Genomic DNA, 12,465 nt, shown 5'->3' with positions numbered 1-12,465 from the left:
ATTGGCCTTTTATCAATCACTATTGTTGTTGAACATTTTTTAAATGGAGGGAGTTGTATTTCTTTTAGAAATTATCTGCCTTTATTCTTAATTATTTTTTGGTTGGATTATTGGTGTTTTTCGGTTCTTTAGGTATTAGGGTGTTTACGTTTTACATATTTGTGCACACCTCCTATCCCCCACCCATCCTTCTGTAGTATTCTGTAGTCAGGTATAGTCAGCTGCAGTATTATGTAGTAAGTATTATTATCTGTAGTATTCTATAGTATTGTTAACTGTAGTATTCTGTCATCAGGTATAGCCCACTGCAGTATTGTATAGTAAGTATTATTATCTGCAGTATTCTGTAGTATTATCTGTAGTATTCTGTAGTCAGGTATAACCAGCTGGGATTGTGCTGGTTCTGTGACCTTGGGCACATTACTTAACCTCTGTAAGCCTTAATTTCCTTGTTTGTAGAATGAAATGGAGATAATGTAAATGATATTTAACATAGAGACTGGACAAGGCAAGTGTCTTCATCATTGGTCTGTATACGACTTCTGGGTTTCATGCTCTACTTAGACCTTCCTCACTCTAAGATTTAAAATATTCATCCGTCTATTAAACTGAAGAAGCAAAGTGAGAAGTATTAAGTCTAGTGTGCCACTGCTTGTTTTAAAGAGGAAAACTAATGGATACACATTTGCTTTTATATCATAGAATGTTTATGAAAGAAAACCCAGGACACTAGTATTGTTGGTTGTTGTAGGAAGGAGAGCTAAGTGACAGAGGCATGTGAGTGAGAGGAAGACTTGACTGGATACCTTTATGCATTTTTAAAACAAAGAAGTCCTCAGATTTTAATTTTTAAAGGTTTCTTTTTCTCTTCAGTTTTCTTTTCCTTTTTTTAAAAAAAAAACAACAACTGAATTTTTGGGCTCCATCTGGCATTTATTTCTAGTATAGGAAATGAGGTAGATGTATATTCTGGGGGGGATAGGAGGTGTGTATGTTTTTTCCCTGAAATAACCAGTTGTGTTCGCACCATTTGGTGAATAATCCAGCCTTTGCCTCAGTTACTAGATTTGTGCCTTTTATCATTTGCTAAATATACTTAGAACTTTTTTTTGGTCTCTTGTTATATGTTATGATATTCTTTAAATTACTAGTTTATAGTTTTTATACTGATAGGGTTAGTCATCTGTTCATTGCTCTTTTTTTTTCCAGACTTTGACAATTCTGGTCTGTGTATTCTTCTGGATGAACTTTAGAATCATTCTGTGAAGTTCAAAAAGAAATCTTGCTGAGGTTTTTATGAATAGTGATTGGCAGTATTGAATTCATGGGCTAATTTTAGGAAAGTTGACACCTTGTGTACTTCCTGTTATAGGAGTCATAGGAATAACTCCTATCCTGTTATTCAAATGACTTATGTTCTTCAGTAGATTTTCAAATTTTCCTTCAAATAAGTTTGCACATTTCTTACTTCTTTTGTCCAACAAATGTAGTAAGGAATCAAGCAGAGAGTTTATATTCTAGTGGGGGAAGTAGAACAAACGAATGCATTTCAGATTATGATTAGCCTATAAAGGAACAAAAGGGTAACTGGAGGGTGGCTGGGATAGGCCTTTCTGAGAAGATGGCATTTGAAACTGAGACCTAAGTTTGAGGAGTCCTAGGCCCCATGGCGAGCCAGGAAGAGCATTCCAGGCCGAGAGTACAGAAGGACAAAGGGCTGAGGCAAGACTGGGCCTGGCACCAGTGAGAGGCTGGGGGGAAGCTCGAGTTTCGGCCTCCTGAGCAGTCAGGGAGGAAGAGGCCAGTCAGCGGGGGCTCCTGGGCCACTGTGAGGAGTTCCGGTTCTGTCTGTAGTGAATGGCAGCCCCCAAGGAGTCTTGAGCAGGAGAGTGACATGTTCTGAATGATGGTTTAAAAGACTAAATTTAGCTTTTTTTTTTTTTTTTTTTGACATTTGGCTTTTTGAGTGCAGAAAGTGTTGAAGTGGGAAGTCTGGTTAGGATGAGACTGGGGGTAGTGGGGCTGGAGGATCTTGGGAGGCTGTGGGTGGGGGCATGAAGGAAGGGTAGGACTTGCTGTTGGAGTGGGTGTGTTGAGAGCTAAGAAAGAACTGTTAGGTGGGGAGCCATGTGGGAGAAGAAGAGATGGCCGCTACCTTCACAGGTCTCTGGTTTTGTTTATTTTTTGTTTGCATTTTTTTTGGTATAGAATTCAGTACATTTACGGAGAAGGCAGTGGCAACCCTCTGCAGTACTCCTGCCTGGAAAATCCCGTGGACGGAGGAGCCTGGTGGGCTGCAGTCCATGGGGTCGCTAAGAGTCGGATATGACTGAGCAACTTCGCTTTCACTTTTCACTTTCATGCATTGGAGAAGAAAATGGCAACCCACTCCAGTGTTCTTGCCTGGAGAATCCCAGGGACGGGGGAGCCTGGTGGGCTGCTGTCTGTGGGGTCGCACAGAGTTGGACATGACTGAAGCGACTTAGCAGCAGCAGTACATTTAAGTCAGTTTCTCATTTACCCTACTTTCTTTTAGTATCTACCTTAGAAGTTGTTCGTTAGCCCTGTTTTGTGTTGCTTCCTAACCTTTACAGCCTCTCTCAGTGGGAGGCAGCAAAATACGTGATCTTTAAGATCACCCTGAGATAGGAAACTGTCTCGGGGAAGCTCCTCAGCCTCGTCAGAGCTTCACTCAGGAGAATCGTGGAGCTTGTGGTTTAGGTGAGCGCATGCTCGCCACTGCTAGTGCTCTGCCTGCGATGCAACAGAGACTTGGTAAGTGGCCACCTTATTACTCCCCTTCAGAGTGTCGTCTTGATTAATCCTGGTCAAGCAGCTAAAGTGAAAGCATCTGATCTCAAACCTCTGTTCTTTGTGTTAATGGAGGAGAGGGTTGCAAATGTTGTCCATTTTGACTTTGAAATATATTAATTTTCACGGCAGGAGTGAATGTTGTCAATTTAGAGAATTAGGTCAGTACAGTGCAGCCACATGGCAGAGTCCTCAGCTCCCCAGTGCTGTCTCCTGCCGCTCACTGTCTGGGGAACCTTCTCCCTTCTCGCCTTGGTAGGGATAGAGTAGTGGTGGTGTTTTCATTTCAGAATTATCTATTGAACATCTGGAATCTTAAGATTAATGAAATGATTACGCCCATATTAATGCATTCGTCTCAGTGCCCTACTTTATTGGGCATAGGGTAGTCTAAACTAAAAGGTCTTTTGCTTTAGCTCCCCTTCATCTGTCTTCAGGTGAGATGTCATTATGTCAGAGAGGCCAAAAATAAAACACCATGTTAATGGCATTCCCCTAGAGTAGCTTCTTTCTCTAGAAGGAAGAATGTTCTAGATTATTTTACAGGAGAAATCCTGTTTGGTTGGGAACCAATGACAGAGCTCACTGGGATGGTTTCTAGCTATCCTCTCTCCTGGAGGCTGGACCAGAGATAGGCTCAGATGGGCTTTCTCAGAGGTAGTTGGGTACCCCAGGGGGCCGTCTTAGCCTCTCCTTGCCTAATGTGCATTTGGAGTTGGGCTGAGCTGAGCTGCTTTGTGAGAATCAGTGATACCTGATTTACCTCAGTTTAGAATCTGCGTCTGTGGTGTCATAGAGGTCATTCCCCCTGCCACACTTTTGTATCAGAAAGTGTTATTTGATCCTTTAAAAGAAAATTGAATTGTGTACGTTATAGGGTCCTTTATCTGCTTTGGTGAAATACGGACTTCACCTCTGTTGTGACCCTTGGTGAAGTCATTCTTGCTCATCTGAAGAGGCCTCTGCAGTCCTGCCACAGCGAGGTATATTTTTAGCACTTTTTCCAAGATAGCCTAGGCCACCTTGAAAACCTATCCAAGTACGTTTTGGTTATGCAAAGATTGTAGGCCAAAAGCCAGGAGTTCCTGGGGAGAAGGAATTTTTTTTTTTTTTTAGGGTTGCATTTGAAATCTTATTTTGCAAGATCAGTTTCCTGTTGAGTCAGTTTTTGTGTTTGTGAGTGTGTCTTTATTACATTAGTATGGGAAGATTCAAAGGAAATTTAATAGACTGACTTCATTTTACTGTATTTTATTACCTGTTTGTGAAATATTGGAGGCTAGTTCTAAGTTTCTCTCTAAAATTCAGATAAAATGTGCTTCTGTCACTTACACAATGACATCTAGTTTTATTTTCACCCTAAAATACAATTAAATGTATTGATATGAGGGAGTTGCACATAAAACCTTGACCAGGTTTCTTAAACATTTCACAGAATTTTTACAGTCCATGAATTAAGCATGTAACTGAGTTAGAGTTTTGAAGCTAGGAACTGAGCTTAAAATTGGAAACTGCCATTTAAGGTTTTCCCTTCCCCTTCAGCCAGATTCTTTTATTTCATTTGTTTGCAAACTGTCAGTGTTCTATGGAAGGTGTCTTGGTGAGCCAGGACTGGAGTGAGGGTCAGAGGCGGGACGGGGATGAGGAGGCTGAAAAGAGACCTAGTTTCCCTGTTCTCTCCGAATCTGAGTATTTCTTCTTTGGGTATTTTATACGTTTGGCTTCCATGTAAGGTTTTGAGGAGACAGTGCTGGTTAAAAAACAAACAGGTCTGAACTATTGCTGTACATCTCATGGATCAGTTTTGAGGAAGGAGGTCAGCTCAGAGTAGGCTGCAAATTGCAATTATTGTGACCAGAGGTGGGGCCCGTTGACCCGTAAGTTTGTATCCGGTAAGGGCTGATCTCTAGCTTTGCTGGTGTTCTGTTACCCACCTGTGTTGGGTCGATAGTAACTGACTTGATCTTTAAAGTATTTCAAGTTAAACTTCACTAAAACCACATCAGAAAAATAGGATGTCATGAAGGATTGGTTATGATAAAAGGGAAACACGGACCAATTATTTTACATACATCTGAGTATGTGTTGTACTCAGGACTCACCATTGCTGGAAATAAAAACAAAACAACTTCAAAACAACACCATACAGCATAGATTTCTCGTCATGTAAGCCATTGTTGGAAAAAAGTTTGGATGACCTTGAGCTAAGATCTTTCCTTTTGCGTCTCCATTCCATTTATAGCTTTATTTACTTGGGATGTCTGAGTTGGAAGGAGAGCTCAGAGACCTCAGATCTCATAAGCAGGGGTGCAGATCAGAATTACTTGGAAAACATAAAATATTTGTGAACATTCATACAGTGAAATGCATTACAGCAATAGAAAGAATGAAGGTCTTTATGAACTCATGAAAATGATTGTCAAGATGTGTTAAGATCTTATGTAATAAGAGCAAGATATTGGACAGTTACATATCCACCACGGTCCCATTTATGTAGGGGGCAAAGTGTGTGTGTAGGCATTCTTAAAGGAGACTTCGGAAACTACCAACTTTGGTTGCCTTCTGGGAAGAGAACTGAGTAGAGGCTGGGGACAGGGGTGAGAAGATTTTCCCTTCTGTATTCTGTGGTACTTTGAGAAACTCTGAGATCATGCATATAATATATATTCCCCAAAACAAAACCAAAACAACCTCCCCTGTCCCTGGCTGGCTTTTCCCCTTCCACTGGCAAGTGCAGGTGTATCCGAGGAGAGCGCTGCCCAGGTGGTCTTGAGGGTGGTCTTATCTATCTCAGCTCCTCAGAGTAGCTCACTCCCTGTGAGAAAGCAGCACAGCGACACAGGAAACACTAGCTTCTCCCATTTTTGCCATTGATGATTGTGATATAGAGAAATTTTAAAATTTCTCTGTGCTTTCAGATTCCTTATCTGTAAAAATCAGTGTTAGTTGGGTAAACCTGAAAACCTCCCAATTCTTAGATTTTCTAACTTTCGTGCCTTGGACCTTGGCGGGAGCAGGCAGGAAGCAATCAGCTGGCTCTTGCCATCTTCTGACCCATTCTGATGATTAAGGAGCATGAATGTATTTTTAAAAGCTTTAAGAAAGGGTAAGAAGGGAATATAGTAGAATATTTTTAAAATTTGGAGTAGAAAAGGTCTTTGGAAAGATGGAATGAGTTGGGAAGGCCAAAAGAAAATATTTGTACCATGCAGGTCACACACATGGCCAGCAGAACCCCATGGCCTCAGTCACCTTCTCCCTCACTCTTCCTCTGCCTCCTCATTTCGCCTCAGGGTTTCTCTAGTTTCTCTCCACTGAATGCTCTTGTCTTTTCAAGGCTTGGGCTCAAAAGTCATCTTAGAATATAATGTGTTACCCAAACTGGAACAGTCTTGAGAGGGAAATGGAACATGGTTAATAACTGCACGGGGACAGTAGTTGTAAATTGGGTGTTTCAGAAAATTGCGGCATGTGGTCATCCTGGCTTTTTACCTGCCAGGCATGTCTCCCTTCCCCTTCTCCAATCCTGTCTTATTTATAACACTTTATCATAGTGCTTGTGGTTACTTCATGTCTGTGTCTCCTCAAAATAAGATGCCTGTCTTGGTCCCGTTCTGTGCCCGCATTTAGAGCAGTGTTGACGTACAGAGTATACAGCTCAGTAGATGTTTGCTGAATATGTACATGATGTTTCTGCCTTTAACCTTAAATTCTTGTGAAGATATGATAGACATACATGAAAAATCAAGTGGTAGTGGTGTATGCAAATTATACTTTTATAAAACAAAATGTTCTCATTTATAAGAACTTTTTTGTGTCACGTTGTAAGTAAAATTTTTCATTAGCTAAACTTTAAAAAATACTTATTTTTGACTGTGTCCGGTCTTGGTTGTGGCGTGCTCTCTCTGCAGTTGCAGCAGGTGGGCTTAGTAGCCCTGAGGCATGTAGGATCTTAGTTTCCTGACTAGGGATTGAACCTGTTTCTCCTGCATTGCAAGGAGAATTCTTAACCACTGGACCACCAGGGAAGTCCCTCATTAGTTAAACATCTTACAAAACAAATTTCTAAGCTCTTGTATATTTAGGGCAGCTTCTTGAGAAACTGCCTCAAGCATTCATCTTGGATATGTCTATTGAATAACCAAAAGAATTCCTAGAAGCCGAGTTGCTGTGGTAGAGAATGTGCATATTTTCAGGGCTGATACTGCACAAATTGCTATTCTTCTTTAGAAAGCAGTCTGTACCCAATTTACCAACACAACAGTCATGTTGTGAAACTACCTTTTCCTCCAAACCCTCACCAACACTAGGCATTATTTTTTTAAATATTTTGCCAATTTGTTTTTTACTTTTCTTATCTGTATTCAGATTGCCTTCATTAATTTTATTTCTTTTGTTAATCCCATAATTCTATCATGTTTTCATGTTTTATATTTCTGTTGTGATCATTTTTTCTTATTTTCTTATATATATATATCAGTATATCTAAGCAGCCACTAATCTACTTTCTGTCACTATAGATTTGGCTGTTCTGGACTTTCGTATGAAAGGAATCACAGTCATTTATGATTGGTGTCTTATACTTAACATTATGTTTCAGAATTTGTTCAAGCTATAGCGTGTATCACGCTTTGTTTTTTTTTCATGGCAGAATAATAATCCCTTTTGTGAATATACCCGATTTTATCTATCAGTTCCTCATCAGTTGATGGACCTTACATTTAGAGTATTCCAAGGTTTGTGTAGTTATTTGGGGACTTAAGTTGAGATCTTGTGATATTAAGATGTAAACACTTATTCCACCTGTATTAAGCAAAGAGGACTCACTGTGAGACTACGTAGGCAGTTGAACAGGAATCCGGGGAGAAGGAAAGAAGCACAGTACCTCCTCCTGCGAGCTGATTCTGGAGCACAGTGTCGGAGGCAGTTCCTGGTGTGTCTCGGGGGCACCCCTGCTCTTTGCATCCTGTTCTGGCCCGTGTCTAGGCTGACGTCCTCCACTCCTCTCTAACTGCTCTGACATGTCCTTTGGCTCATCTTCACTCCCACTCTGACCACTTGGCAATAACTGACCTCCTCAGTTCAGATACCTGGAGGGGAATCTGATTGATACAACCCTGCCCCATAGAGTGGTTCACTTGACACAAACATTGGGTTGAAGCCACACTTTGACAGGGCCAGGGCCTCTAGGAGGAGTCAGGGACCTGGCGCGACCCACCTCTGTGGCTGTCAGTCTGTCTGGAGACGACCTAATTCTCTAGGCCAGCGACCATCACACTTGCTGGTCTCAAGACTCCTTTTATACCCATAAAGATTACTTGGGACTCCAAAGAGCTTTTGCTTATGTGGATTATATATGTTGATATTTACCATATTAGCTATTAAAATGGGGAAATTCAAAAGATATTTATTTAAAAATAATATAAGCCCAAATGTTAATGTAATGTATTTTCCAAAATAAAGCAAAGTTTGAGAAGAGTGACATTGTTTTACATTTTTGCAGACTTCTTCAGTATCTGAAAAGAAGATTGCTTGATTCTCATTTCTTCTGTGTTTTAGTCCTGTGATACGTTGTTTTGATGGAAGCTTATGAAAAAAAGCTAGCCTCATATAGATATATAGTTGGAAAAGGGAAGGGTATTTTAATAGCCTTTTAAGATAACTGTGGATATTCTTTGATATCATACCCAAACCAGACAAGTGGTAAGGTTTTGAAGGTTAATTACTGTGTGGAATTTGCAGCCATATCAGTAAACCTTTCATATTCTGTCACATTAAACATTTATTGGTTTGTCTTGAAACTTATTGTGGTAAAATGTTTTGACTTAAAATGTTTTATTTATGCATAATCTTATAATTCTATATTGGTCATTTGGAAAATATTGATTCATTGAGTTATGCAGATCTTTAAATTTCATTGTGTAATATCAAAACCTCAACATTTGTTAATATCACCACCAGTCTTGCTGGAAAAGTCTTTAAATGTGGGGAAGCTGTCAGGCTAATGGTGGCGGATACAGGTTTTTTTGAAACTCTAATTTAAAAAAAAGGGGGCAGTAGTTTTCTTGAAGTGATAGGCTCTCGTTTTTCTTCCTTGAAAGCTTTTCTATCCCTAGTGTCTTCTTAGGCTGTCATTCTGGGGCCGAATTATTGAATAAAGACAATATTTCCTCTGCACAAACACTTAACCTTATAACTATTCCTGAATCCTTTTAATAATTGACTTTTTACAGTTTTACAGCCATAGATTTTTGTTTTTGTAATGTTTAATATTTGTGTCTCAGATAATTATTGAAAGAAAGGTATTTACTGAGCTGCTGCTGTGTGCTGGCTCCTGAGCTAAGATTTTATGTGTTCACTTTATGTAGCTACTGGTTTTATTTGTGATATGTTAAAGAACCTTCTTCTCAGTATAGAGGAAAAGACCCATTGCTGGTTTTAAAGCCCTTGTAACTTCTGTTATATTGAGTAAGTATTGATATACGGGAGAAAGCTTTTACTGATAATAGTGGTTTTGTTTATGCAGCTATGGTTTTAAGTTATTAGAAGCACTCTTGGTGAGTTAGTTCTTATCATTTCTGTTTTTTCCCCATCCTGTACAGGTGATTTCCTAGAAGCATGAATGTTTGTTGCACTTGATCTCACAACCTGGTGAGGACATCCTTACTGATAATGTCAAGTTCAGGTTATCCTCCCAATCAAGGAGCATTCAGCACAGAACAAAGTCGGTATCCTCCCCACTCTGTTCAGTACACCTTTCCCAGCACCCGCCACCAGCAGGTAAGGAACAGACATTTTGCAAATTGCACATGTATTCTATGTTTCTCTCTACTTTTCCTATATAATACATTTGTTGATCAGAAACCAAACACAATTATATATATGTGTGTGTGTGTATATATTTAATGGCAGGAACCATTCTCAAAGGTTAAGGATTAATTATATTTATCTTCTTAGTGTGGCTTTATACCAGATTCCAGGAGTTGGCCATGTCTCTGCTTCTGATGGTAGGAGTTGTTGATAGAATGTCAATGACCTAGAGTTTCTAAGTTAAGACCTATGTAAATGTGCCAGGTTCTGGTTGAGCATTAAGCTGTATGGAAGACTTGGTGTCTTGAGTGAGAGCCAGGTCTTGAGCTTAGATTTTCTATATGTGTGTTCATGTAGCTACTGGTATTATTTGTGACCTATTAAAGAACTTCTACCTTCTTGAGAGATTTGATGGTAGGAAGATGAGTTTGTGTGATTGTTTTACCTTGTGAAAAAGATGAAATTACCAGCTTGGAGCAGGCCAGGGCCATGGGTGTAAGCTTTGAAAAAAGAGATGGGAAGAGATGAAATGGTCATTAGTTTCACGTTTTTTGCAGATGCCCTTTTTGGTTGAGGAAGTCACTCTCTACTCTTCGCTGGGGTTCTTAACCGTGGTTAGGTGTTGACTTTGGGTTGTGTGTCCTTACTGCCTCAATGCTGTTCATCTGATTACTGATTTCCTAGCTTATTGTTGCTGCTGCTGTTTTTAAATCAACTTTGGGTTTAGTTTATATATAATAACATTTCATTGTATGTGTACATTTTGACAGCTTCATACACCTATAAGACTACCACCAAAATGGAGAGAGAGAGCATTTCTGCCACCCCAGGAAGTTCCCTTTTTCCCTGTCCAGCTCAGGCCCCCTCCCCCACCTCCTACAGACCTCAGCTCCCAGGATACCCATCTGCTTCCCATCAGACAGATTCCCTTTGTCTTGAATTTCATATGAACGCTTTTGTCAGTGGCTTCTTTTCTGTCTCATATTTTTGAAATATATCTGTGTTGGGCACATCTTGGTAATTTCTTTTTATTGCTGGATATGGATATACCACAATTTGTGTATATATCCAGTCACTTAGTTTTCAGTGTACAGATCATGAACCTCTTTTGTCACATTTATTCCTAAATATTTAGTATTTTTGTTGGGTTGTAACTGGTACTGCTTTTTAAATTTCAGTCTTCAGTTCACTGCTGCTATGTATGTTAATCTTGTATCCTGCAAAATTACTTGTTACTTCCTGCTTTTTTATGAATGCCCCAGGATTAACTGTGTAGATGATACTGTAACCTGAGAATAAAGACAGCTTTGCTTTTCTGTTTCCACACGAGGTGTCTGTTCTCCTCCTTACTTATTGCACTGGCTAGAAGCACCCCCCCCCACCCCACCCCCCCGCCAGCCCCCCAAGTCCCATGTTGAGTAGAAGGTGAGAGTGGACGTTCTTGCCTGGTTTCTGATCCTAAGAGGACAGCATTCAGCCTGTTAGGAGTGTTAGCTTGGGAAATGTTCCCTCTCCCTGTATTTTCTTTTTTTAAAAAAACTAAAACTAATTTTATCTGTTTGTTTTGGGCTCTGCTGGGTCTTTGATGCTGCATGGACTTTCCTCTAGTTGTGGCAGGTGGGAGCTACTTTTAGTGGTGGTGCACAGGCTTTTCATTGCAGTGTTCTTTGTTATGGAGCATGGGCTCTAGGGCATGAGGTCTCAGTAGTTGTGGTTCCCAGACTCTCGAGCACAGGCTCAGTAGTTGTGGTACCTGGGCTTCAGTTGCTCTGGGGCATGTGGGATCTTCCCAGACCAGGGATCGAACTCATGTCTCCTACATATTGGCAGGTGGTTTCCTTGCCACTGAGCCACCAGGAAAACCCTATTCTCCACTTCTGAACTTTTCTCTTCTGGGGTATCTACTAAATGTCTTCTGTATTCAGTGAGGTTTCTTGTCTCTGGCTGGAGGAAATTTGAATGAGTTCTGGCCATGTGTAGGACTTCCCTGGTGGCTCAGTTGGTAAAGAATCCACCTGCAATCTAGGAGACCTTGGTTCGATCCCTGGGTTGGGAAGATCCCCTGGAGAAGGGGACGGCTACACACTTCAGTATTCTGGCCTGGAGAATTCCATGGACAGAGGAGCCTGGCAGGCTACAGTCCATGGGGTTGCAAAGAGTCGGACAGGACTGAGCGACTTTCACTCTCACTGGCCCTATGGGAGCTCTGGGAATTGCTTGTTTTATCATTCCAATAGTTCTTTCTTCGGAAGTTGTTCTTGGTCCAGCCTTTTAAAGACAGGACTGTGCTCTCCTTATGCATTACAGGTTGGAATTCAGCCAAGCACTTAAGGGAACCCAAATTCATATTTCAGGAAATCATTCTCTAACTCCCTTGGTGATTTGGTTCCAGATTTGTTTTCCTCTGAACTTGGAATATGTATTTGTCTGTTTCGTTCTATTCAGTGTTGCTGATGAGAAGTCTTTTTTCAATTATGATCCTTCTTACTTTGTAGGAAACCAAGTTTTTCTGTCTTATGACTGATAGTTTTCTCTCTATCATTGGTTTTCTAAAATTCTGATTTTAATTTTAAATTTAATTTTAATTTTAAAACATTCTGGTTTAATGTTTAAAGTATGCTCAACTTTTCTCTTAGGCCCTTTGAAACCTGAGGAGAGGACTGAGTCCTTTCTAACTTCTGAGAAATGCTGCTTTTTTATTTCTTAGAATATTGCCTCTCACCTGTGGATGGATATTGAATGTTAGAGCCTTTCACTGTAGCTGAGATTTCTAACTTTTCTTCTGTAATTCCTATATCTTTGTGCTCTACTGTGTTCTGAGAAAATTCCTCAGTGCTGTCTTTG

General features: G+C 40.3%; 2 protein-coding genes across 26 annotated transcripts in view; one reads left to right on the top strand and one right to left on the bottom strand.

Moving 5' to 3' along the window:
• The window catches only part of NCOR1 (nuclear receptor corepressor 1), a 115,630-nt gene that overhangs the window by 7,340 nt on the left and 95,825 nt on the right, over positions 1-12,465 (top strand). For all 25 annotated transcript variants that reach the window (XM_055576405.1, XM_055576403.1, XM_055576400.1 and 22 more), the window contains one exon: positions 9,414-9,591. In XM_055576405.1, the coding sequence (XP_055432380.1) occupies positions 9,484-9,591 (108 nt within the window). In that variant the 5' untranslated portion in view covers positions 9,414-9,483. The remainder of the gene's footprint in view (positions 1-9,413; positions 9,592-12,465) is intronic.
• Positions 1-12,465, bottom strand: part of UBB (ubiquitin B) — a 172,830-nt gene that overhangs the window by 85,008 nt on the left and 75,357 nt on the right. The gene's annotated exons all lie outside the window — the stretch shown is intronic.

The sequence above is a fragment of the Bubalus kerabau genome, chromosome 4 (assembly GCF_029407905.1).
Source record: "Bubalus kerabau isolate K-KA32 ecotype Philippines breed swamp buffalo chromosome 4, PCC_UOA_SB_1v2, whole genome shotgun sequence".
NCBI lineage: Eukaryota > Metazoa > Chordata > Mammalia > Artiodactyla > Bovidae > Bubalus > Bubalus kerabau.
Note: the sequence above shows the minus strand (reverse complement) of the source record. Positions and strands in the feature narration are given on the sequence as shown.